Here is a 26,685-nt window from a genome sequence, read left to right as displayed (position 1 = left end):
AGGTCACACAACTAGAAATATGGAGCTAGAGGAGAGACTGTGACACTGAGTGAATTCCCCTGTTGTACAGGAAACCCTGCAATCAAATAACTTTAAAACCGCATTAAACTCTCTCAGATTATTTTTTTTACTCCACTACTCCCATTAGATTTGTGTCTTCTAATTTTTGTTCCCATCTTATTACTGGTCCATTAAAATGAATATTTATGTTTCTTGACAGCTTTTCTGTAACTTAATTATTTTTGGTGTTTTCTTTGTCATCTCCTTTCTTAGCTGTCACTTTGTTACACTAAGGTGACCTTCTGTTCCCTGAAATACTTCTCATTTTTAGAAACTTTCCCCTATTCCTTATTTCATCTGTGTTCTACAACTTTCAGTTTTTACCAGTATCTATTATCTCACTCCTGAAAAATTGTTTCCCTGTGCTCCCTCAGTGTGCTCATGAACACACCCATATGCTCCCTGTGCCAAGTTCATGAAATGGAATACTTCAATAAGATCACTGTCAACACTAATCTTCGAAGAAATTTTTTATAGCCTTAGTCTTGCTCAACAATTTAACTTGTCCTCTTTCTGACTGGAACCTGTGATATACTTCAGGGTTAGAAAAGCCTCAGAGAATGTCTTGGTGCTTGCAGTGTTTTGGGTCTTGCTCAGTTGCCTGGCACCACTGGATGGTGTCCATCCACCGCACTGTTCTCAGCATTGGTGGTGGCACTGCCAAAGATACTGATGTGAGGGAGCCTTATGTTGGGACACAAGGCCCTCTAACAGGAATGAAGTGTGTTGCATCAGCAGTTAGACCAGATTCCAGACCCTGCAGGAGAGGGAACCATGTAAATACTGAAAAGAAAGAACGTGCAGTGAGGAAGGGCTACTTGCACATTCCTGTGCCTAAATCCTGCACTTGCATTTACAGGAGCACAGTTGAGAGTAGTTGACTACAAGGGAACATGATGAAAGAATCGGTACTTAATTACCATCCTTCAAATGTCAGTGTTATTCCTGGTAGTAATTTATTATATGTTAGCTCCTTCTATTGCCTGGAAGTAGACAGAGAGCTGAATTTACCACCTTTAAGAGTACAGCTGGAGGACTGCTACTTTGGAAAGACCATGCATACAGCATTACTGTCTGTAACATTATGACCTGAAGAACTTCCAGCTGTTACCAGGATGTTCTTTAGGATTTTTTGATTTTTACTTCAAAAATACATAACACAAAAGTTTTGACTTGGTGAGAAATTACATTTGGGAAGAGTCAGGGAGAGGTAATTAATTTTTTTTCTAAGTACAATGTTTGAAGGTAACCTGTTCTGCAACATTTTTAAAGTATGTTTTATATGATATATTTAGTATATATTTACTGGCTTGGGTCAGTAGCTGCTTATCTGTTAAGTGTTACATCTTACAGGTGGTGTTTAGCAATACTTTTGTTATAAAGTTCCTGACTGTCTAAAAGGAAATGCCTTGCTTAATTTGGAAAGGCAGATGGTGACCATATGTCTTAGAACAACAAGCAGCCTCAATATTGAGCAAACAGTTTCTCAAGTCAGAATAAAGTCTTCTAGTACTGTTTGACTGCTGTCATCTCTGGTGTAGCTCCATGAGTTTTGCTGGGGTTAAACAGAGTTTGATTTAGTGCAAGTGTAATTATTTCTTTTAATTTGAATTAATGCACCAGCTTTTATTGGATTGGTGAAGTCTTTCAAGGTCTGAATGTCAGGCTTGCTGTGTTCACTGGAAATTATCCAAGCTAGCTATAAAGATGCTTTATATTAACTTGTTCTGTTGATGGCTGACGTTCTTCTTTTGTGTTTCTTCCTGAGGTAAATCCACCTTACTTTGTGCCATTGGTTGAAATTGTTCCTCATCCAGAAACAGATCCTTCTACAACAGAGAGAACCTATGCCCTAATGAAGAAGATTGGTCAGTCTCCTGTCAAACTAAACAGAGAAATTGAGGGGTTTGTTCTGAATCGGCTACAGTATGCAGTGATAAGTGAAGCTTGGAGACTTGTGGGTGTATGTATATCTTTTTTCTCAGTGTTTGGTCAGTTCTGTAGATGCGATAAGTGAGATTGTATATTTAAACATTCTTTAAATTTGTGTCATCTCTGTTCAGCTGTCCCTTATGAACATAAAATGTATATTTAAATGTAAATTAAGCCCAGTAAGAAGTGATATCAGTTATAAAAGGCAAAGACTGACAAAACCAAGGTGATATGTGATGGTAAAAATTATTCTTTATCCTGCTTTCTTTTTTCAAAATGCTGTTATTTTCAGGGCAATCAAAAGAATAATTTTAAAAGCACAGGAGTCAAAATACCAGTTTTTCTTTTTGTAGGCTTATTATCATTTCCTGTTTGGTTTTTTTTTTTAGTGTTTTTGGCCTACTGTACAGTGGTCATGAAACTATTTTAAATGGCTTTCTCTTTGGCCTTTCAGGAACTGCACTCATAGGTTCAAGTGTTACTTGATACTTGTAGGTAAAGACAGATTTCTCCTCCTCCTGCGCATTCAGACTTCTAGCTGAGAATCACTTGTTTGTGTGCCTTCAGCTTTTCCCACAGTTAGCTGTTCTGTGCTGAAAAGTCTGATCTTTCATCAGCAGGAGATGAGTTATGAGTCTGTTGCTATTCTCTTGAGAAGAGTTTCAATGGGGTTTTAATAGGGCTTACTTTTTTGTCGTGGAATGTTTTGGTTTTTCAAGCTGTTTAAAACAACCATGCACACAAATAGAGGTAAAGATCTTAAAACTAAGGGAATATTACTGTAAACAAAGCATCTCTTTCCAAATAAGTGTTTAAACATAGTTGCTGAACTAACTTTGCTTACCAGTAGCTGGCTTTCACTAGCAATATAATATACAATACAACAATATAAAGGGAGTGGTGAGTAGCAATAAGTAAAACAGTGTTGTGACAGTTTTAAACACATTTTAAACGTGTGTTCAAAATGGCTTCTGTCATTAAACTTTCAATACAGAGTCTCAAGTTTATGATAAAAAAAAACACCTTCAGAAAGCTGTAGTGATGTTGGAAAACAGGATAGAAAAGACAGTAACATACAATCACAGAATAGTTTGGATTGGAAGGGACATCTGGAGATCATCTATCCCATCCCCCTACTACAGCAGGTTGCACAGGATCATGTCTCAGTGGGTTTTAAGTAACTTCAGAGGAGAATATTCATTCTCATTGGGCAGCCTGTTCCAGTGCTCTGTCACCCTCACAGTAAAGAATTTTTTTCTTCCTATTCAGATGTAACTTTCTGAATTTATAGTTTGTGCCTATTGCCCCTTGTCCTGTTTCTGGGCACCACTGGCAAGTCTGGCCCTATCCAAATCAGCCTCTAAATTATTTTTGAAACCATAAGAACACTGGTGAAAAAATATCTTTGAGAATAAAAATGTAAAAACAACTACTAAAAATTGTGAGCAAGGTAGTTTAAGTTAATGAGGAAAAAGGTAGCTGAACTGCAATATTCACTATTAAAAGAAGCTCCCACAGTGTAACCTTTCCTTGAAAGGAAGAGATCTGATGTAAAATAAGTCATGCTAAGAACAAGAATTTTGAAGGAGGAAAGGGTAAATGAATAATGACAGACTGTGGAGGAGAAATTGAACTTACCTGAGGATCACAAAACCAAAATATGAAGTTCATTAAATACTAATTTAAGCACCTTTTTATATCTAGCATAATACTGCAAAAATGGAAGTTAGCACACCTTACCTCTTTTATAAGAATTCAAGGATTTGTTGGGAAGCTGGACCAGTCACCCTTGGTCAGCACAGGCATTCAAGTAATGCCTCAAAAATCTAATAGGATTCTTTCACATCTGTGAGAGCCTAAACTCAATGGTGGAAGCCACTGCCACAGTAACCTACAATGCTAAAAATTTGAATGGATCCAGGGATCATTTAGACACATTCATGTTGGACTGTGCAGAAGCAACCTCCAGCTGCAGTCTCAAAGACTGGACTGCTGGGAGCTGAGGCAGTATAGTACATATCCATAAAAGTATCATTCTCTGTTTGGTCTTGCTGTGGAAAGAATTTAAGAACACTTCATGGGCTGCTCTTGGAAAGGAAGTTAAGTTGAGGCAAACCTTTAGTATCAACCTGTTGTATGAATGCTTTTGTGGCTGTGGTGATTATGTGAATAGTAATGAAATAGTGCTTGAAGGATTGCCAGATAAAGAAAGTTGCTTTTGTTGTAAATCAAAGTTTCCAAGTTGTTCTGTTCTTGTACAATTTTATTGCATTTTAGCCAAATACACGTTTAAACAGTAACAACTTTGGTGGCCGTATTTCCATTCCAGAAGCCCAAACAATAGCAGCAGTCAAAGGTGTATAGTTTTCAGCTGTGTGACTTCAGGCTGCACTGTGCCTTTGATGGGAGGAGAATCACTGCAGATAGGTGAGAGCTGCAGACCTGGGGCAGTGTGTATGTTTCTACTGTTGTGCTGCCAACTTAGTAATTTTTATTTCAAGTCATGTTCTTTTGGTATATTCCACTTCCCAAATGGGAAACATAATTCTTGCTTCTGATAGTGAAGTCACTTTCCAGTTCTTAATGTCGAAAACATCAGCCTCCCAGCTGTCAGTCTTTGAGAGACTCCTAAAAATCAAGTTTTACTCACAGTGGTAACATCTTGAACAAATGTTTTCATTACTCTGAGAAGCACTGGGGGGTTGTTGTGTTGTTTTGTTGGGGTTTTTTTGTTGGTTGGTTGGGGTTTTTTTTTTGTTTGGAATTGTGTTTTGTTTTTGTTTTTCCCCAGTCAGTTGAGCTTATTTCATTAAAGAAACTAGTGGAAGTTTCTCCAGTAGACTTAGTAATGTCCTGTTAAAGTCATTGGTGTTAGGACAGACATGCATTACAGCTGTACTTACAACATTTATCTTGAAAGCTTTATAATAAATAGGCTGAGTAGCTTGCAGAATATGTTTTAGTTCCCATATCTGTCTGGGAAGTGGACAACCTTCCAGTCTTTGTCTTTTCTTTAGCAGTGCTGTGTTGGGCTGGATGAGACATGGGTGAAGAATCGTGTGATGGGAGAAAGGCTCTGATACTGAGCATGGAAGTAAAGATGCAGTTGTGTAGAAAGAAATATGATAAAGATATCTGCTTGCTGAATGTTGTGTGGGGCTCACTGACTTCTGCCATGTGGGTCCAAGAGTAGGACACACTTCTAACACCGACAGAAATCTGGGGTAAAGCTCTGCCCGTATATTGGGTGCAGGCTCAAGACTCCACATGGTGCTCAAATTGCATATGGCATGGGTGCTGGAGCATAGAGGGAACCATAATTCAGGACAAAGAGATTAAAATAGCAATGAGAAACCTGAGTATTGGGATACAGTCTGTCTTTGCCAAAGGTGCTGGGGTCCCAGCTGCACACACAGGGAGGCTGGGATTTTACAGCTGGGCACAAAACGAGTGCTGTAAGTGCAGAACTGGACTGAATGTGAGAGTGGGAAGTGTGATGGTAAAGTGGCAAAAAATTAATAGGCTTGCAAGTTGAGATCCAATTTGGAGGACAGCACGAGAAAGAAAACTCATTTGGAGATGTATAGTTGAATGCTGAGAACTTTACGTGTGTGGATAATTAGGAATGTAGATTACAGAATGCAGAAGTTCGACTTTACAAGAACATAGAAGCAAAGATCATGGTTTCATTTATGGGTCTAAAAGATGTAATTAAAGCAAGTGCTTCTCTTTGAGGCAAGAGGGCTACAAAGAAATGCTTTATTTTTGTCTGAGTTGGTCTTTTTGTGATGAGATGTCTTTTCAAAGATTCCTTTGACTTGCGAGTCACAAACATTTGGGTAGTGGTGGTGTTTGTGGCAGGAAATTTTTGTATCAGTTCTCTCTATCTCCTCCTGCTCCACATTTATTCCATGATAAAGCAGATAATGGAAGCACTCTTGTCTGTCTCTCTTAAGTTCATCTATCTGAGAACTTTCTATAGGAACTCATAGTCTATCTAAGACTGGCATTCATGTAGGTTTCTTATTTATGTATTCGATTGTTAGGACTCTGGTAGAAAAGTTGCAAAGCTGATAATGATGAGAATAAAAGAAGTACTGTGAGATGTTGAGGTTGAAGATCCTTATTCTTCTCTTATCAACCCTAAATTATGAGTTTGGAACCATTAGAATAACCTTTAGCCAGTAACAGGAAAAATACCTCAAACTGCTTTCTTTCTTATTATCTGTTACCATTTATTTACTTTCTCACATCTCTATTGGCAGTGGTCACTGGTATGTCTGATTTTGTTCATAACTCTTGGAAGAGAAACTTACTGCATTTATTTGCCTGGGAAGCACACTGTGCACTGTAGACATCATTACTTTTGTGCTTTTACTGGTACCAGTACATTTTAGAGTAGTTTAGGATTATGTTCCAAAGGGTATTAATTAAATAGGTTGACTTTATCTTGTTCGGAAGGTAAAATTTTGTTTAACATAATCCAGAAAATAACAACCAAACAGTTTCACCAATGCTTCAGTTCAGAAGTCTCAAGCCTTACTCTGAGTAGCTATGATTGTCATTTAACTATGGATCACTGAGTGAAATTGTACCTTTTTGAAATATTTTCCCAAGCATCATCTGGAATTTGCAAGGAGGTCATAAAATGAATCAGTGGAGATAGCAAGTGGAGCCTGACAGTTTTTTAACCTTGATATAATTTAGGAGTTTCAGCTGCTTTTAGGAACATGTTAAAACTGTTACAGTATGCATTGTGTTAAGTCCTCTACTTATCTCTGTGTAAGATTTTAATACTGTCTTAATATGGTCTTTTTTCTTTAAAAAAGGATTTTCTTTTATGTTGTAGTCATTGTAAAACATGAGAAGAACAATTTTTTTTGTTAATCTTTTGGAAAATAAAGTCATGGTTTGGCTGTGTTTCCATTTTAGTTTGTTTTTGTGGCAATCAGGTGCATTGGCTTCAATCATGAATTTATGTATATCTCCTTTCTCAAGTGACTAGCTTAGCAGACTTTAAATGCTGGCAAGACTTTTAAAGTCCAAATTCCTTGCTATTAATTATATTACAGTGTTATTCAGGGGACTTTTCCAAAAGATTGAAGATAAGGTATAAGGTAAGCATTTAGTTACAGTGCCCCATAAAAGGGGGAATATAATAAAAACAAAGTGTAAAGGGACAGGAAGAAAAATAGTGTTGATACTAAGTGTTTCTTACAGAGTGAGGTGAGTGAGGGTGACATGGAAGAAGGAAGATAAAGGCCAACAAAGCAAGGAGGTGTGAAGTGTGTAGGACAACAAGTTTCTTAAACATTATGAAATGGAAAGACGTAGAGGGATATGGGAGAAAAGTCATATGCTCAAACAGACAGGATTGGAAAAAGATCTCATCAGGGTGTGGATGGAAGGGACTTGATTGAAGTGATAGTGAACAGGAGGGTGTAACAAGTAGTGCTGAGACAGAATGCATATATTAGTGGCAGTCAGAAAGACAAAAAAGGGATACTGGATTTGGGTAATACAGATAATGAAGTGGCAGATTTGGAAACAGAAAGTATGTGGTCCAGGAGGCAGTGAAGTCCAGAATAACTGTAACAGACCAGAGTGAGTAGAACAGGGTGAATTGGTAGAATCAGAAAAAGTAAGATTGTGATGTTTTTTGGCCATTGCATTTGGTATGATTCCAAACCAAGTCCTTCACAGAAGTTGTGATGTGGGTGTGACTCAGAGATGGAAAGAAAGACTGCTGATTAAAGCCAAGCAGGTTGGGTCAGAGCCTAATGCTGGAGACTGCAGAACTACCACAGGTTTCTGGAAAGGTGAAAAGGGTCCCTGCATAGGGACAAGCACTAATAAAGTACCAAGGGCTCATTAGGATAATCCAGTGGTATCCCTGGAGGTTAAAATCTCAGGAAAATGGGATTGTAGTATATAAATACAGTGATAAGAAGTGTGGAGGGTTCTGACATCATCTAGGTTTTGCAATTTGACTGGCCATTGGGATCACTGAGAATTTTGGTGAAATTTATTTTAAGTCTTAATTCTGTACCTTTCAGAGCTTCTAGTGAACTCTTAACATGCTTCCCCTTCCCTCTGACAAGTGCTGGAGGCAGAGGTTTACCAGAAGGGTAATCCAGGATGAAAAATCCTCTTGGGAAGATGAATTCACACCTACACTTAGTGAAACTGGATTGGAGCTCTTTCTTGTTTAGTTCTTAGCATAAACACCAATCCTTGTGGAAGACACCTTACTGACCTTGCAGCCTGATGAATCATTCCACCAATTTATGATGTCCTTATCATAAATGGGAGGAGGATTATTCCCTAGAATAGGAAGGTCTAACTTGTTTATAATTTATGTGCTCTTAATTTATGAAGAGAAGAAGTGAAAAGCTTTTCTTTAGAAGGGTCTTTGTGACAGGAAGAAGTGGAGCTCATTTTCAGTAGAACACTGTATCCCTCAGCTGAAGGGGTCTGTCATGTTTCCTTCTGGTAGCAGCAATTTTTGCCTTTTAGCAGCTGTAAACATAGAACTGTAGCTATAGTCAAAAGACCAAGAGCAAAGCACCCATCTCATGATTCTGAGGGCACCAAGTCTTCAAATACCAGTATAATAGCTAAGGACTGTGGTATCCAAAGAAAGTAAGTTATTAATTTGGAAATTAATTTGCAATGATTCTGAAGTGCTTCAAGAGCCTGTTAACTCTTTTAACAGTATGTTTACAGTTTTTAACTGCTGCTGTGGTTCAAATGCCTGTCTGGAATTTGTGGTTAGTCTTTTGTCCACAAATCCATGTCAAATGGGGCGGGGGAGGGGGGGCCAATGGGGCACCACTCATCAAGCACAGCTTTACCAGCACAACGCATTGTTTGGATGAAGCACTCCCAACAGAAGAACACTTTTGTTGACTTTGCTGATGTTGTTCAGAAAAGTTGTGTTGCCATGTCAGGGGAAAAAGCTTTAACAGAACGTATGGTGCCTGTGTTAGTTACCCTAATGCTGGTTTGTAATCTGAATTCTCTCTGAGGTTTTTGTTTAGTTCTGTCTTTATGCAGACCTTTCTATCCACCTCTAAATGAGTTATTTTACCATGTCTATGTTTTACCTTTAATTTGAAGAAAATAATGCTTTCTTCTCCCTGCCATTTTGTGGCTAATTGTTAGGAGACCTGTGTTCCATATATGGTACATAGATTTTAATAATTATGTCAGTGTTTTCAAGGTAGAGTTCTGCAACAGAGATTCAGACAGGCATTTGGTTTTGATAGGAATAATGCCTACTAAAAGGTTGAGTCTTGAGGTTAACCTATAAAAGTCTCAATTTAAGCCCAAGATGATGAAACTTGATGTCTGTGGCCAGCTGTAGAAGTTACGTTGATTTGTGGCTTTTAAGTTTCTTTTAAAGTAGCTGTAGGTGATGTAAATGATGGACACAGGAAGACACTGTGGGTAAGATACAGCTCATTTAAGACGGGATATTGAAAAAGTAGGCAGTGATATCTAACCTTCTTACTCATCTTTCAGTCAGTGAGGAGAATTAGGTCCTTCTAGGACACAACTCATATTACCTACTCTAGATGCCTGCTTTAAGATGCTGATTTCCTTTTCCTCCCTGGTGATTATAAAGAGAGTCTAGATGTCTAGCTCAGATGTCAATGTCTACTACAGATCAGAAGAGCTGTCCTGTGTGCCCATAACTCTAAGCCCATGACTGTGTGATACAAAGGAGCATTCAGATAGGGCCCTGCAAGAGAGGTATTTAACAGAAAATGATGCGGTTTTGTCCAAGCAGATGAGTAAATGAGTATGAGTATTCTGAAGCTTAAAAGGGCTTGTCAAGGAAGAGGCACTGAGTAGGCCAAGCCACCTCAGAGTAGGGTGCAAAGATAATTAGAAGCAGTTCAGCATCTCTTCCATTTTCCTACCCAGAAGGAAATGTTTTCATGTCTCTGAGAATAAAGAGGACAAGTTCTTGAAATCAAGCTTTATCTGATGAAGTTGTTAGAACAAGTCTTCACTGATTCATATCTTTCTAGTAGGTAGAAAACTAACTCATGTAATAAATAGTATTCTTCTCAAGTAAATCTGTTCAGGTAAAGAGCTGTGAATAATTTTTTACAAGCCTTTCTGTGCTTGCCCCAACCTGATGGAGGCATTGACATTCTTGTAAGTGCTACATGTGGGTGGAATAGCAATGCTCAGCTTTTAACATGAGAAATGCTTCATTTCACTTGCTCCGTATCCTGCCAGCTCTTGAGATGTGAGGCTGGCAATGAACTCAAGAACCCTGGGCAAGTTGAGGCTGGGTATGGTGAATGTTTGGTGAGTTTTGTGGGAGGGACTGGCGACTGCATTGCCTGCATGTTTGGACCCAGCCTTTTTTGCAGGTGGCCTCAGGAGCAGTACCCACTGGTGCATCGCCATTCTGCTAATTGGGACTCTGTCCAAAAGTCCTGAACTAAGAGAATATGAAGGGAGATATAACATTTAGCCAAAATTTCTGTATTTAAAAGGGTTGGTATAGTAATTGGACATGACAAACTCTTTTGGTCTTGTATTAAAAGTGTTGTGCTTGCTTTCTTCTCCAATTCTGGGTTTCTGGGAATACAAAGTACAGTCCTAGAGATATGAATGACTGCTTATGTTGAACCATAGGAAGGCTTGCACAATAGATAGACATTTCTGGCAAACAGTTGTATTCTTTTCTTTGCAATCTTAACTGCTATTTCTAGCCTTAGTTTACATTGCTCCTCCAATTTTTTAAATATATACAAAAAAATGGGAAAATTTGCGTTAAAAGTAAACATTCACCAATCTTCCTGTTGTACTTTTGCTGCTTAGGAAGGAGTAATATCTCCTACTGATCTAGACCTTGTGATGTCTGATGGATTGGGGATGCGATATGCATTTATTGGACCTCTGGAAACCATGCATCTTAATGCAGAAGGTAGGTAGTGTAAAATGTTATAAATATGAAGGGAAGGCTTGCTTTGCACAAGACTCTGGAAAAGTTATGTAACAAACAGGTTAGGATTGCTGCAACTATGACATGTCTCTTTTTTAATGTAATGGAAAGGAAAACTTACGTAAAACGTGAGGTCAATGGAAGGAAATGAATATTGATTATCCTGTTACAAATGATCAGATGAAAGATGACAAGCTATTAAAACACTAGCTGTGTAATCAGTTTTTTCCAAGATTCATCCCAGAGTACCTTGTTAACACTGCTGTAGCCATAGTTCAGAACTGTCTGAGTGTCAGGTAAAAAAACTATTGAAAAAGTTTAGCTGATAATCCAGTGTCAACAGAAAATCACTTTCCATAGATTAGTACCTTCCTGCTGCTGAATTTGTAGAAAAGTTATGATGTGAATATCCCTGGAGCTGCTGTGCTTTAAGCTTATATCCTGAGTGAAATAAAACTGCTTTTGTCAGCAAAATCCTGTGCGTACAAAGCTGACTTGACAAAGCAGTCAAGTAGCCATTTGACATCTGTCTTGCATAAGTGAATTGCGTAAAATGAAATAAAAATTATGGATCAGCATCACGAAGGTTTTCGCAAAGATTTTAACAAACAACAAAAACTTTATAAAAATTAAGATCAACTAAACACTAGCTCTTTGTATTATGGGCTGTGTCTTTATTTTGCTTGTGTGTTGTTTCTGACATGGTAGGCTCCTGCTCTGCTGTTGGGTCTTTTGAGCAATGCTGCAGTACACTTGTGCACTGAACCACTTCCACAGCAGTACCTTGTCAACTGGTTCAGTAGCTTGAATTATGAGAAGTATTGCTTCACTCCTGCACTTGCAGGTACATTGTCTCCAAGTCTAGAGCTGCTCCTGTTGATGTGCTCACGGAGTGACTCAGGCTCTTGCTCTCATCAGAGACAGTTTCAATCAAAATTGCTGATGTCAGGACATGTGATGACTTATGTTCATAGTTCCCTGCCAGTGCCAACTTCTCTTTGGTTGCCCCGTATTGCTTCACATAATGTGGAATAATATGGACCTCCTCTTCATTGCCAAGGATTTGCTTGACTAACCTGATCTTCTAAAGCAAGATGATCTGCTTAGTGGATGAGGAAAAAGATATTCTCTACCTGGATTTTAGTAAAGCCTTTGATGCCATTTTCCACAGCATTCTCCAGGAGAAACTGGCTACTCACTCAAAAGACTCTCTGGATGGCTGGGCCCAGAGAGTGGTGGGGAATGGAATTACATTCAGCTGGTCACTAGAGTGGTGTCCCCCAGGGTTCAGTGTTGGGCCCAGTCCTGTTTAATATCTTCATTGATCTGGATGAAGGGATCAAGTGTGCCTCAGTAAATTTGTGGATGACACAAAGTTGGGTGGGAGTGTTGATTTGCTGGAGTGCAGGAAGGCTCTGCAGAGGGATCTGGACATGCTGGATCAAAGGACCAGGGTCAGTTGTATGAGGTTCATCAAGGCCAAGTGCCAGGTCCTGCCCTTGAGTCACAGCAACCCCAGGCAGTGCTACAGGCTGGGGCAGTGGCTGGAAAGTTGCCTGGCAGAAAAGGACCAGGGGGTGCTGGCAAACAGCAGCTGAACATGATCCAGGGTGTGCCCAGGTGGCCAAGAAGGCCAATGTCATCCTGTCCTGGATCAGCAGTGGTGTGGGCAGCAGGAGCAGGGCAGTGACCGTCCCCCTGTGCTGGGCACTGCTGAGGCCACAGCTCCAATCCTGTGCTCAGTTCTGGGCCCCTCACTGCAAGAAAGACATTGAGGGGCTGGAGCGTGTCCAGAGAAGGGCAACGGAGCTGGGGAAGGGTCTGGAGCACAAGTCCTGTGAGGAGCAGCTGAGGGAGCTGGGGGTGTTCAGCCTGGAGAAAAGGAGGCTCAGGGGGGACCTCATCACTCTACAGCTGCCTGAAAGGAGGGGGGAGCCAGGGGGGGTCAGCCTCTTCTGCCAGGTAACGAGTGACAGGACAAGAGGAAATGGCATAGAGTTGTACCAGGGAAGGTTTAGACTGGATATTGGGAAAAAAATCTTCATGGAAGAGGTTATTAAGCATTGGAACAGGCTGCCTGGGGAAGTGGTTGTGTCACCATCCCTGGAGGTATTGAAAAGACGTGGATGTGGCAGTCAGGGACATGGTTTACTGGTGAGCTTGGCAGTGTTGGATTAACAGCTGGACTTGATCTGAGAAGTCTTTTCCAACCCAAATGACTTTATGATTCTATGACAGCCTTATCTGATCCATTGTACTAATACTGTTTTGGTTTTTTTTATTAGTGGAAAGAAGTAGAGGTAGATACAAGAAATTACCTCTATCCTTTTCAGTAGCCTATCAGCTTCACAGCAGCTGCCCTTTTTTTACAGTTATATTAGTTGCCCATAGTCTTAAACTCTTTGTTAAATCAGTAGGAAGGATGAAGGAAGCATGTGAGAGAAATAATGTTATTTGTGGGAGAATCCCTTTTGTTTTCTTTTGTTTTGTTTTGTTAGGGTAATGTGACGTTGTTCGGATTTGAATAAGTTTATTCCAATTATTTTTTCTGAGATCAGTGTTTCTTCTTTCCCTGTGGGATGCATACATCAAGATCCTCCCACGAACTTCCTATGGGCTCATGTCACTTTTTGCCTCTGTTAGTTCTTACATGCTTTCCTCCATATTCATAAATTATCCCATCAAACCTATTATCTAGGCCACTTTAGGTTACCATTTAATCAATTCATGAATATTAAGAATGCTGGCTATATGGCAGTGAGCCAACAGCCTTGAACATGGAATAAAATGACAGTGTCAAGTCATTAAAAGGAGCAGAGACAGCAACAACAGTTTGAGGACTGAATTGCAACAGACAGGAAGGAAACTGCTTTGGGGAGGAAAACAGCATACACAAATTGCATAATAATATAAAGCTGATTGTTGATTTCAGCAAATAAAATTAATATTGATATCTGTTTCAGATTTTGAGCTTGTCCTTGTGTGATTTCACATGCCACCGTCACAAGAAATGCTGTTAAGTCTTTTACAAGGAAGATCAGTAGACTTCATTACAGGCAGTATTGAAGTACTGTTTCCTATTGTGGGATTATGTTGGCAGACACAACATCCCACCTGTACATATCCTGGGCAGTCTGTGAATATAGTGAAGATGGTTCAGCCTCAGTGAGATTGTAACTCCTAATCTCTTGTTTCTTGAGAAATCTCATTTCTTCTTTTTTTTTTTTCAAGCCCTTGCAAGCAATAATCTGTAGAAGCAGGTGATCATATCCTGTGTTTTACAGGTTTGCAGCAAAAGTTCTTCATATATATTTCACAACTGGCTTTGATCAGTTATTTTATTAATAGGTTATTTAGTGAACTATAATTGGAACTCGATCTAAACTGCCAGTATTAGCAGAAGAGCTGGATGGGGGGGAGGTTGAAGGATCTTTGTTGCCATTTTCTCTCCTGCATTTATATAAACACCATACCTGACACTCACTGAGATATTCATACAGGTGTCTGTAGGAGTTATGTGGAAATTGGGGCTGATGAATGGTCCCCATAAAGTAAGTACGCATATCCAGTAAGCTAGAAATGAGTCTTCATGATCACAATTGTGTTTCTCTTACAGAAAGTGGGAATACTTGCACATCTTAGAAGCACCTGCCAGCTCAATTGGTTTTGGATGATAGCAGCAGAATGATTGTGCTGTGTGAAAAGCACAAAATATGAAAAGGAAAGAGTGGAGATTCATAAGTCATAGTTCATAGAGAGGAAATTTTACTTGTTTTGTTGGGCAAGACAGCCAGGTGTGGTTTCTAAGAATTACTCTAAACAGATATGCTGGCTGGTTCAATAGCAGAGATTATTTCCATTGCTGTAACCACTACTTCAGTGCTGCTGAAGGGAGCAAACCAAGCTTTAACCCAGTTCAGGAGCTTTTGTACTGCAAGCTGGTCAGCAGATGTGAGCACCTCTAAGGCAGCAGTATCTAAGAAAAGGAAGATTACCTTCTTTTCTGTCCAGTCTATGTGTTATGTTTTAGGATAATGAACTATCTCAACCCAATTCAGGATACTAGTAAGAGGGCATTACTGAGATGAAGTATCACAGTGGTATATAATCATACAAATCCTTTGAATTTTCATAAACACACCATGTATTTCATACATGTTTACATGCATTCAATTCCCTTCCCAATAGGCTGATGAAAGCAGTTTATAGCCCTTCTAGAAGTGCTGTTTGCCCCTGTGGAGCTGCAAGGCTTTTCTGTATGAAAGAGTTTATATGCCATAAGTCAAGATACAAATTTTTCAGGATACTGGCTGCTCTGCACCAGTTTCCTTCTGTGGGCTCTTAGGTGTAAAGTAGTTCCCTCTGCTTTCTGAAAGGAACACATGACTTTGCACAGGAATTCTTTATGCCTTATTCCTCAAGTCATTATAGATGGTTCACAAAGAACACATCTTAATACATTAATGAAAGAATGTGTATGATTACCAAGTGGCTCAGGCTGAGGAATTCATCCCAAGTTTGAAACTGATCTTAAAAAACAAGCAGTTCATAATGACTCAGTTTAATTCCTTGATCCAGCAGGCCTGCAGAAGTACTTGTGCATTGCTGTTGAGATGGTAACACTGGCACAAAGAAAACAAAACTCTTTTTGGTGCTACCACTGTTTCAGTGTAGTTCCAAGTATTTGTGTAACTACAGCCATAAGTGAATTCATATGGCAATTAATGTAGTGTGCAAAACATCCTGTCAATTCACACCCTAACACAGAGCATGCATCTATGTTCAGACACACCCTTGATCAAGATAGGATTACATTTAGAAAGTTGTGCTTGGAGCTGTAATGTCTAGAAATGTAATCCCTGTATCATTAAAAAAGTTTGGGATGTTTGTTTCTCTGAATGTAATCTAACCATATCAGATTCCTCCATGATATTCCCTTTTTCTGTTAAAATATATTTGCCTTTTTTTCTGTTGTCATCCATACTCATCTTTCACTGCAGCCTCTTCTTAGATTTTATATGCTAAAGTTAACCCCACCCCAGTCTTTTCAAATTGTTGATGCTATTGCATCAGTGGCTTGACCGTTGTGCCTCCTCTCTTTGAGTCATTACAGTATCTTAATATGCTGTTTATCAGGTTGAAAGTCATCAAGTTAATATTCAGTATGGTGGAACACCCTCTCTTTGGCACGTTCCTTGTCAGTGCCAAATACTTGCCAGTGACACTTGCTCCTGACTCTTGTTCCCTCTCACAGGTGTCTCGGTGCCTTGGTAGGTTGGTTTACCAAGTTTGCTTGCTTGTATCCTTCAGCCCTCATGCCTGATGTCTTTCTTGTGAAGAGAAAGGGATGAGACAGCATACAAGAAGCTGATACTTCAAGATGCTTACAAACTATAATGCATGAATATACTACATTTTATTCTGTTGTGTTTTCACGTCTCTTTTGCTACTGCTACAGCCATTATCCTCTTTATGAACTTCACTTGTGTTTTCTCTCAGGGCAGTGAAGCATTTATGCATGTTTCTAAGCTAAATGTCTGTCCTGAGTTCCTTTTCCTTCATCAGTACTGTATTCATCTTGGTGATGCAACTAGAGGCATTGCAGCAGTAACCATGTTTGCACCACACCAGTGCAAGTCCTCAGGTAAGGATCTGCAAACCTTCATGTGGTTATTAGAACAAATTCTTGTGGGACAGTTCATTAGCCATTTTGGAAACTGCCTGGACTCTCATCGAAACTTAATAAGCAGCAGCTTATTCCAGTGTTGGAGCCTTGTGTGTCCTAGATACATATGGGCAGCTGAAGAACCTTGAATCAATGTCTTTGTCTAGCTTGTGGTAACACGTTCTTGTAACTAGACTGTAGAAGTCAGAAATGCTGAGACAGTTTGGGATTTTCAAGGAAGATAGAGTATTCCCCTTTTCATCTCTATAATCCTGCATATACTGCCCCCTCAGAATTTGGAACTCATTCCTCTTCTTTCACCCCCTGCCGTAGCTGTAACTAAGTGGTGGAAGGAAGATTCAGGAAACTCCTACCTTCCCTGGAGGTGTTTCTGTTTTGTGTTCATAGTTCTCAGTTGCCTGCTGCAACATCTGCCTTCTCCCATGGCTTCTTTCCTCCAACATTGATGAGGTGAGTGTGTACAAGAAAGGTGAAGGTTTAGACAGGGGGCCAGCCAACCACACAGACAAGAGGGAGCCATCATCCTCTTCCTCTGTCCGAGATGCATCTTGTGTCATTCTTGTTCTTCAGTTGGAGATAGTGAGGCACAGAGTGGGCATAGCAGTGGCATGCAAAAAGAGATGGTTGTTTTTATCAACCCCATTTGCCATCTTGCTGTTTCTCCATCTCCCAGGTGCTCCTTTCTGTTTCACACTGTTTGGCAATGCTAATTCTTCCAGCTTAAGCTGCTCCCTGGGTAGTATCAAGAAGGATTAAAGAGATTCTGTCATATTTGTTTTCCTTCTTGTCCCTATGCTCCAGCCAAGGTTCTCCTCAACCACCTTTGCAATACCTCTGATCCTTGAACCAAAGGACTCCTAAGTCTAAAGGCCTGGAGTCAAATATTTGCTATGAGTTTGCAGTTGAAGAACAAAGTGATTTTTTTCCAGCAATATTTCCTATTGCTAAAGTGCCAGCTTCAAGAAGGTGTTCAATCAGTTGATTCTGATTACAGGAATCAAATTAAAATTGCGGTTCACACTGGGAAAACTATCTTGAATTATTAATTTTGAGCTATTGATTTTTTTTTAATCCTTGAGTGAGACTGTGTGTATTCTAACTTTTGGTCTATTGATTTCACTTGAAACTTGAAAGATTTTTCAGTGCCCACCCCCTGCTTGGCATGCAGCATATGTGCCTGCATGTTACTATGTCAGCCACAATGTTGAGGTCAGCTGTACTAACACTGCTGCTCTTCTCTAGACCCTTAACTTTTTTTTCACTTTTTCCTCTTTTGCTGACGTTGCGTAAGGCTTCTTTCCGTTCAGACATTACTTGCAGCGGGTGAATTGTTACCCAGCCTGCATTTGGCACGTCTCTGCTGCATTGATCAGCTAAACCCACCCAGAAATTGTTCTGATTCATTCAAGTAGTAGGTGAACTGCCAGTAGGAGATTGATTTCCAGGTCTAGCTGACTGAGTGAGCTTTAAAGGCTATGTCCAGCTCAGGAGTTCATACTCAGCAGGTAAATTGTTCAGCCATATCCAAGCATTCAGCTTTCCCAAAATACTAATGCACTTGAGGCTTGTGAAAAAGACTTCTGGTGCAGTTTTCTATTCTACATTCTCATGACTACCACAAGTAAAATACTCATATCTATGGTATTATTGCACAAGCTTGCCAGGTGTTTGAAAGGTTCCCGTTGACATTTGGAAAAGGACCAAATCTAAACTATTCGGTCTAAGTGTCATAGACCTGTATCAGCTGGGTAAACACCAGAATAACTGGTAACTGACACTACTCAGTTCACCATTCCTTCCATTGCCAGTTGCTCATGGGGATTTGCTTGAATTGCTATATTTGACTGAGCTGCCTTTTTCAATTTTGTCATTGTCCAGCTAGCAACAGCTGCTGGCAGAATAAATCTGCTCTCTTCTGCCGCAGTCATTTCTACTTCTGCATCTGGGAACATTCTGTGATATTGCATGATGTGGGAACATTTTTGCTCTGTCTTGTGGCTGGTGCATGAGTCTTGTACAGCATTGTCTTCGGTTCCCAGGATTGCTCACGTGGATAGCATATCCCTGGTAGGTCAGTCTGGGCTGGCTTCAGGTGCCAAAGTCTGTGAGCCCAGATGTTAAAATGTAATAGGCAAACACTTATGCTAATGGCAGGGTATGGTCAGAAAACCCTGATAAGCAGTGGTCCTTTCCAGAGTGATTATGGAAGTGGATGGTGGTCTCTGCTTCTTCCCCCAATGAAGAGATTGGATGATATCACAGCCTGTTCCACATCCCACAGTAATGCTTCTCTTCCTGAATCTCACTTCCTGCCAGGGATGTTTTGAAGCCCACTAGGCAATCTTTCTGTCTGTGTGTCAATCAAGAAAATTGAGCAAAATGCTAATTTTCTGTATAATTAGAAAACCAATATACCTGTATGGCTAACTGACATTCCTTCTTGTGTTGGGGAAAGCCAGAAGGTGCCAGGTGGTATTCTAGGAATGTATATGCTCCATGGGTAGATAACACAAGGAAGCAGACTGACTGAATACTGGTTGTCACACTCTTGGCACCAAATATAGGTTCAAGCTATTTAACAAGGCTGCTGTTTTTCTCAGAGCTTCCTCCTTCCTTCAGACACTGGAGAATGTTTCTAGTCCATTTTTAAAATAGTGGAATACTCTCAAATCTCCCCAAGTTGTTTTTATGCAATGGCCATATTCTCGTGTTCTGTCCTTTCAGTTGTTTAGCTGATGGTCATCATGACTTCAGAGTGCTGAAGGAAATTTAATACTTCCTTGAGGCTTTGTCCCTTGAAAGTTCTTCTTTGACCCAGAAACAAGAGTGTTCTCCATCTTCCTACTGACCTCAGAGGCCTTTCAGAAACCCTGTAGTTCAGCGATTTCAGGCGTGTTGAGCTGTCTAAGCAGTGTTATTTATGATATATGGTTGGCAGTAGTCAGAGGTTTCCATTCATTCATTCCAACCTCAGCCATTTTAGGGTTGGGCAGGTGTGACTTCTAAGGTATTGATATCCTACTGTATTGCATTCCAGGGATCTGTTGAGGAAAGAGATCACTTAATGACTCTTGACCTGACTTACATTCTTTTATGTCATAGTCAGGCCTACCCACTTTATATTTCCTGCATTTTGTTGTTTGATAAAACCATGAACAGTTCTTGTTCATACTTCTCAGTCTGTACGATCTCCTGAATCTTCATGGAAGAGTTGGTAACTGTAATTAACTGCTTGTCTTTCTTTTGCTTGTTTCTCCTCTTTGCTTTGATAAGTAGCTAATAAAAATAGAATTAAGTATCCAAATTTTTCAGTCTCTATGGTTCTCAGAAGCCTTTAGTAGATGTCCAGAACTTCTCAGATCTGGGGTGATCATCAGGATAATCCACATAGGTGTGATAGGTTGGACTCAATGATCTCAAAATCTTTTCCAACCTAGTTGATTCTGTGATTTTTATCAGTGTCAGCTTGTTTACTGCCAGGCAAGCAGTGCTCATTTACTGTTGTGGTGCAGTTCCTGACGTCCTGATTGGGAAAGGCTGCCTTATCCTTTCTTGATTATGTGGTAATTAATAGCACGGAAAAGTCTACTAGATATGTGTGTCTGACTGAGTGACTGATTTCTCTTTTTGGTGTATGTATGATTTCATACTCTCTAGTGCCTCAACAATAATGGTTTAGAGATTCCTACTGGAGCTGATGGAAGCTGGGTCTTTCTGTATTTCAGCCAAGGTCTACCTGATTGCCATTTTGCCTGTTATTATCAGTTAGCTGGTTCTCAGGTTCTCTGACCATGTGTTTAAGAGCTTCACAGATCCTGTGTGAAGGTCCTGAGGTCAGATCAAGCTCTCAGGATTTCATACAGTCCTGAAAAACCCCAGGGGTAGAGACTGCACAACCTCTGTGCCAGTGCTTGAGTGTTCAGTCTGAACCCCTCATATCAAATTGTGCCTGTTGCCCCTTGTCCTTCTGCTGTCCAACAAACGTAAAGAGCCTGGTTCTGTGTGCTCACTGACCTCCCCACAAGCTCTGCTGCAGCACTGGGGAGCTGCTGGTAGGTTGCCCCAAAGCCATCTCTCCTGCAGGCCGAACAAACCCAGATCCCTCAGCTGCTCCTCTCAGGACAAGTGCTCCAGGCACCACTGTTTTGATGGCTTCTGCTGGAATTGCTCTGTTTTGTCAGTGTTTTTTTGTACTGGGGAGTCCCAAACTGAATGCAGTATTTGTGGATGCAGTCTAATGAATGCTAAGTAAAGAGTGTTAATTGCTTCCTTCAGTCTACTGTTAATTAACATTCAGTCTGTTAACACAGCCTAGGCTGTTGGCCCTCTTTGCTGCCAGGGCACACTCTTGGTTCACGTGCAGCTTGCTGACTGCCACTACCAGGAGTTCTTGGGAGTTCACAAGCCTGTGTTGTTGCAAGGAGCTCTTCCTTCTGAGGTGCAGGATCTTGCACATGTCCTTGTTGAAGTTTTATATTGGCTTATTCCTCCAACCTTTCTAAAGGCAGTCCTGCCATTCAGTGTATCAACTGGTCCATATCCCTCTAGCTGCCACTCCTACCCAATTTGATACTATTCACAAACATTATGAGCATGTTTTGTTAAGCAGTGCAGGCCTCAGGAGGGGTTCCTGCAATGCTCCATTTTTGCTGGTCTGCAGGTGGAGTGCAATCCATTAACCACTACATCTGAGCCTATGTGTCCAACCCATTTTTTTCCATCTAATTGTCCAGACAGACAGACCCTAATGTCCTAACTTTGATACATGAATATTATGAAAGACCGTGTCAGATGCCTTTCTGAAGTTGAGATGTTATCCACTACTTTCCTATTTTTTATAAACAATTATTTAATCACAAAAGGCAACAAAGTCAATTAGGCATGATTTACACTATGGTGTACCCATTAGAGACTACGTGCTGTTGTCACAATCATACTCTCATTCCTGTGTCTAGGAATTTCTTTCAAGAGGACTTCCTTCTTAATTTTCTCAGGGACAGAAGGGAGATTGATTGGCCTGTAGTATCCCAGCTTTTTTTCTTTTTACCTTTTTTTAAAGATGGGTGCAATGTTTGCCTTCAGTCATCTGAAGATCTTGTGATGACATTGATGCATTGACTGACTTAATGTTTAAAGTACAGTAGAAAGCAGACTTGCAAGGGCATGCTAGTAACAATAAGGGCTATTACTAACAGTAAAAGTCCTTCTTGTCGCCCTTGACATCCTTGCAAGTTTCAACTGGAGCTGATCTTTGGCTTTCCTTACACCACTCCTACATGCCTAGGTGGTGTTTTTAAATGTCTTCTTTACAGCCTGTCCCTCCTTCCAACTGCTGTATGACATCTTTTAGCACTGGAACTCATGCAAGCAAATTTTTTGATACATGTACTTGTCTTCCTGAATATCAGGATGGATTGTTTCTGCCCTTGGAGGATGCTGTGCTTTACTGGCCTGTCCACAGGTTCTCACTCAGCCGGTCGTCCTTCCCATGGAATAGCTCCACAGATCTGAGCTGCCCTGTAACAGAGATAGACAAGGAGGGGATGTGCTATCTTGCAGTGTGTATCTCTCCAGTTGTGTGAGCCATCCCCACACACCTCAGTTGCTCCTGATACAAAGGTTTTCTCACCGGATGGGCCCAGGGTTTTGGCAAAGATGCCTTTTCTTCACTTTGTCAGGTGAATCCTGTCTCACCCTAGAAGTGATCAGCCATCAGAGAGGGTTATAAAAGCCAAATCCCTGTCTCTAACCCCAGTGAGGGGTTGCAAGATACTGATCTACAAGATCCATCTGTTCCTCCTTTAGCCTTTTTCCTTCACTGGAGGCCACCTGTATCTCCATGCCTTTGATGCTTTCCCCCAAGCCATGTTGTTCTTTATACACTCCAGGTTAATAAATAAAAATAATGACAGGAATGCTTCAAGATATGACACATGCTGACCAGGAGGAGAGGTGAGAACATTCTCCTCATGGACCCTAGTCATGGAAGCTTTCTGGTCACAAAGAACACAGCACAGGTATATTCGTGTTTGTGCACTACACCCTCACACAGTATTGCCTGCTGGTGTGTGACATTCATTGGTTTTGCAGTGCAGCCATGTCCTAAATAATCTTCATGGAAATGGGGTGGATAGAATCCATTTTTCCTTGATGACAGGTAGGTGTCTCAATCATAAGAGCAGACCATTTTTTGGGTCTCTGATTTAAGACAATGCTTAAGCACAGGCAGCCTTACTGACTTTAAATAGGAATTTCTGTTGAAATGTAACTTTTTACTCTTATTTTCAGGTGTTTCAAATTATTGTGAAAGATATGCTGAAGGAATGAGACTTGTTCTGAACACCTTTGGGCCAGTTCCAGAATTTTCAGGTGAAACTGTGCAGAAAGTCAATCAGGTAAATACAGAGTTGATAAAAACAGTGACATTCAGAACAAAGAATGTTAGTTTTTATTTTAACATTTGTACTATTTCAGTTTACTGCTGGAGGTATCTTTAGTCTGTATTTATTGCATCAATGTGTACTTTAAGAGAAAAATCAGTACAGCATGCCTGTGAGTCCTTTTTGAAAGCACTTGGACAATACATCATGGGAAAGTGAACTAGTAGTCGCATTATTACCAGTAACATTACTACTAGACAGATGAGTCAGCTGCTAACAACTGTGGGTTATTGGCATTTAATCCTCCATGCTATTCCTTACCACTTCCTTCCTCTTATCATATTATGCTCAGCCTCCTTTCCTACATGAATATTCATCCTGTGTCTTCCTCATAGTCCATCTCCCTGCATAAACCTGTAGCTTTTATCTTCTGGGTGCTCTTTTTATACTTTACAAACCAGAGTTCCAGTTTGTAAGGTGTGCAAATATGTGTTTAAGATAAGCATGTGAGCAGTGTGATAAGGTTACTTGCATGTTTAAAGACAAAATGTGTTTAAGTGCTGTTCTGGATTGGAATCTGGTTTATGTATTAACATTTCTAAGTCCAGAATTTGTTTATACTCACTACGTAGTCATTTTGAATGACCATAGGAATCAACTTAAGTGTTGTCATTTCCTAACTCTGCCTCCTAAAAGGTGCCTTTTTTAATGATTCACTAAAGAACATGTGTAGGGGTTGAATCATTTCTGATTGGCTCTCAGAGATTAATTCCAAATACAGAGGCAACCTGTCTGGAAGATAGTGTTTTGTGTCCATATTTATGTTAATACATTTTGAGGAAAGATACTCTTTTATGCTTAAATAACATAGACTCCTTGTAATAACAATGAATAATAATTTTGGGGTCATTTGCAATCAGAAGCTTTTACCTTACTCCTCCATCCCTCCCTCTGATTATTTTCTGGAGTGACTGCATCTTGCCAGTCATTGGTAGTAGGTCCAGGTTTTAGTAGGTCCGGGTTTTATGCTGTTTCTCAACACTTGCCTTTTAAGCCTAAGACCTCAGGTCCTACTTTGGCAAAGATGACCTTGTGGTCTCTATCTGCAGTCTCAAAACAACTTTTTTTTCCTTGGCATTTCTAAGACAACTTTGTGCACTCGGAAATATTTTTTTCCCTGAGTTTTCTATGTGTCTTCCCCTCTTGTTTTCATTATAACTGGTATTCTTAAGACAAAATTCTTTTATGAACATGATATCCCTCACTTCATTTATGGAGAACTACACGCAGGAATCTGGTTCAGAATATATTTTCAGCAACACAAATGGCCAGGTTGTCTCCTTCCTACTTAATAAAAGATTATTATCAAAGAGACTAGACTGTGTGGAGCAAAATGAGGGAAGAGGCTGATGCTTTGGTGTTTCTATAGTCATCTTCATTGCCACATTCAGGATAACCTTATCCAAGTGGGAGCATTTTTATTCCCATACAGGTTGGTTCCTTTCCAATCACTTATGGCAAGAATTAGTGACCCATTTCCTATGATAGCCTAAATTATAGTTGTGTGTTTCTGACACAGGGAAAGAAGGAAAGAAATGCTGGGGAAAAACTTTTCACTCAGAACATGAAATTTATTAATCTTTAATTTTCTCTTCCAGGCACTGTCTGAAAAAATTCCAGCTGTTCCAAAAGTCCTGGATGCCAGGAGAAAATGGAGAGATGAATGTCTCACCGGTCTTGCCAAACTGAAAACACAAATGAAATCTGACTGAGGTGCACCTTGTCTAACAGGAGAGACCAAATGAAGAGCAGATCTTCATAAAAAAGCAGAAATTTTTGATCATGTGGAAGAGGAGACTGAATGGGCAACCAATGATACATGCACATGGAGACCAATGAAACATTTGGTCCAAATTTGCCAAATTCATGAATGACTAGAAACAGTTATTAAAAAGTTCAGTTAAAATTTATCAAATTACTATACAAATGTTTTAGATTTGTAAGCATTAAGTAGCTTTAGCGCTGTTAATATTGTGCATTGTAGGAACACAATCATGTTTTAAATAATGCATTTTTCAACTTGCTTAGGAATTCAGCACTCGAACAATATTTGCTAACGCAGGGATCTGAAACAGGCAAACATCAGCTGTTTGTCACTGGAGAAAATAAGCTCTCCCCTGCCAGTCACTGTGCCAGTGAGGTTAATTTGTAAAGCAGTGACTGCAGATAGGAGTAGGTTGTATTGAGCAAAGCTTGGTTTCACCCAACAGTGAACTGAGACCTCAGCAGTAGTTAAGGGTTACTTCAGTTCAAATTTGTTACTGTTTCACAATGTAGGGGAAAGAACTGCTCCTCCTTTCCCTCCCCTTGGCACTTCTGTACCTATAAGGTGATCTAAATGAGAGTAAATAGAGCAGAATTCCCCCTCCATCCCCTCCCCCTGGTTCTGTAAGACTTACCAGAGACCTACGTGGTCTTCAAGACCATGCACTTGAGAGCCCGTGGCTTTGCTCATTGATGTTTGATGCTGGCTCTTGGCATCACTGCATAATTATGTGCCCGATTTTATGACTTATCTGTGAGAAATAAGAGATCTGGGTTTAGTAGCTGGTTTGGGAAACAGTATGGTGTAGTACATCTGTCTGGGCTTTCTCCATGAACTGAACTATCTTGGGAAACCAGTTCACCTCTCTGCTGCCAGGTCTGTTTTATACATTGGTTGAAGCAAGATCTGCTTCTTTAGGACTCAGCTGTAGTGAATGTAACAGTTGTAGCTGAAAGAACCCAGATATCTTAAGTTGGAACTAGATGATCTTTAAGGTCCCTTCCAACCTAAGCCATTCCATGATTCTAAGATTTGCTCTTTTGGTCCCCTAGAGAAGGAAAGATACAATGACTTAGATGTAGCATTTATGCTTTACTGCACTGCTGTCCTTCCCTCAGGAGATACAACACCTCCACACATAAAAACACAGGATACACCTGGAAGTAGGATCAACCTCAGGTGCTACAGTGGCATGTTTTGGTCTACTGCAAAGTGTTATTATGGACATCTGTACTTTGTAATATAGTTGGACTTTGATCTTAGCTGGAGCCTTGGGGCATTACTGTTAATGCAGATAGTAAGAATAACTTGAAGCAGTGCATTGCTGCACCCACCCTGCTTGAATTAGGCAGCTAGTTTGTGCTAGCTGGTCATGCAACTTCACAGTACAAATGCAGAAATTTTAAGCTGTCATTCTGCTAATTCTCATGTGTTTTTTCATAGAGAATGTAGTACACAAACAAGCTGTTGTTTAGTAAAGCTGTAACTTTACTAGTTACCATTTTGAGCTTAGCAGAAATGTCTGCATGAACATACCAAGCCCACTTATTTGTGCTTAGGTCACAGTAAAAGAGATGTACTATAATTTTTATTGCTCGATGCAGGTGGTGGGCCAAGAACACATTTCTGGAGGTAAAACATAGGATGAGAGGCATAGTGCAGAGGTTAGCCTCTGCTTCCTTATAATCATTGGAGTGAACAGGAAATTTGTAAGCTCAAATTATTACTTTATCCCAATACTTTAAAAATTCATGTTTCTTCTCTTGTTTTTATTGCCACAGTGACTGGCCCAACCTGCATATCTGAGAGGTCAGGCCTCACTCCTGAGGCCTTACTA

The 26,685-nt window shown here is 40.2% G+C and overlaps 1 protein-coding gene across 1 annotated transcript in view; it reads left to right on the top strand.

The window, feature by feature from the left end:
• The window catches only part of CRYL1 (crystallin lambda 1), a 49,718-nt gene extending 23,660 nt beyond the window's left edge, over window positions 1-26,058 (top strand). Inside the window, exons 5-8 of the mRNA XM_062514651.1 lie at window positions 1,829-2,023; window positions 10,834-10,939; window positions 22,932-23,038; window positions 24,682-26,058. Of these exons, the coding sequence (XP_062370635.1) occupies window positions 1,829-2,023; window positions 10,834-10,939; window positions 22,932-23,038; window positions 24,682-24,795 (522 nt within the window). The 3' untranslated portion in view covers window positions 24,796-26,058. The remainder of the gene's footprint in view (window positions 1-1,828; window positions 2,024-10,833; window positions 10,940-22,931; window positions 23,039-24,681) is intronic.
• Window positions 26,059-26,685: the final 627 nt, after the last annotated feature.

This window comes from Cinclus cinclus, chromosome 2 (genome assembly GCF_963662255.1).
Source record: "Cinclus cinclus chromosome 2, bCinCin1.1, whole genome shotgun sequence".
NCBI classification, from domain to species: domain Eukaryota; kingdom Metazoa; phylum Chordata; class Aves; order Passeriformes; family Cinclidae; genus Cinclus; species Cinclus cinclus.
This window is presented reverse-complemented; position numbering and strand designations above follow the sequence as displayed.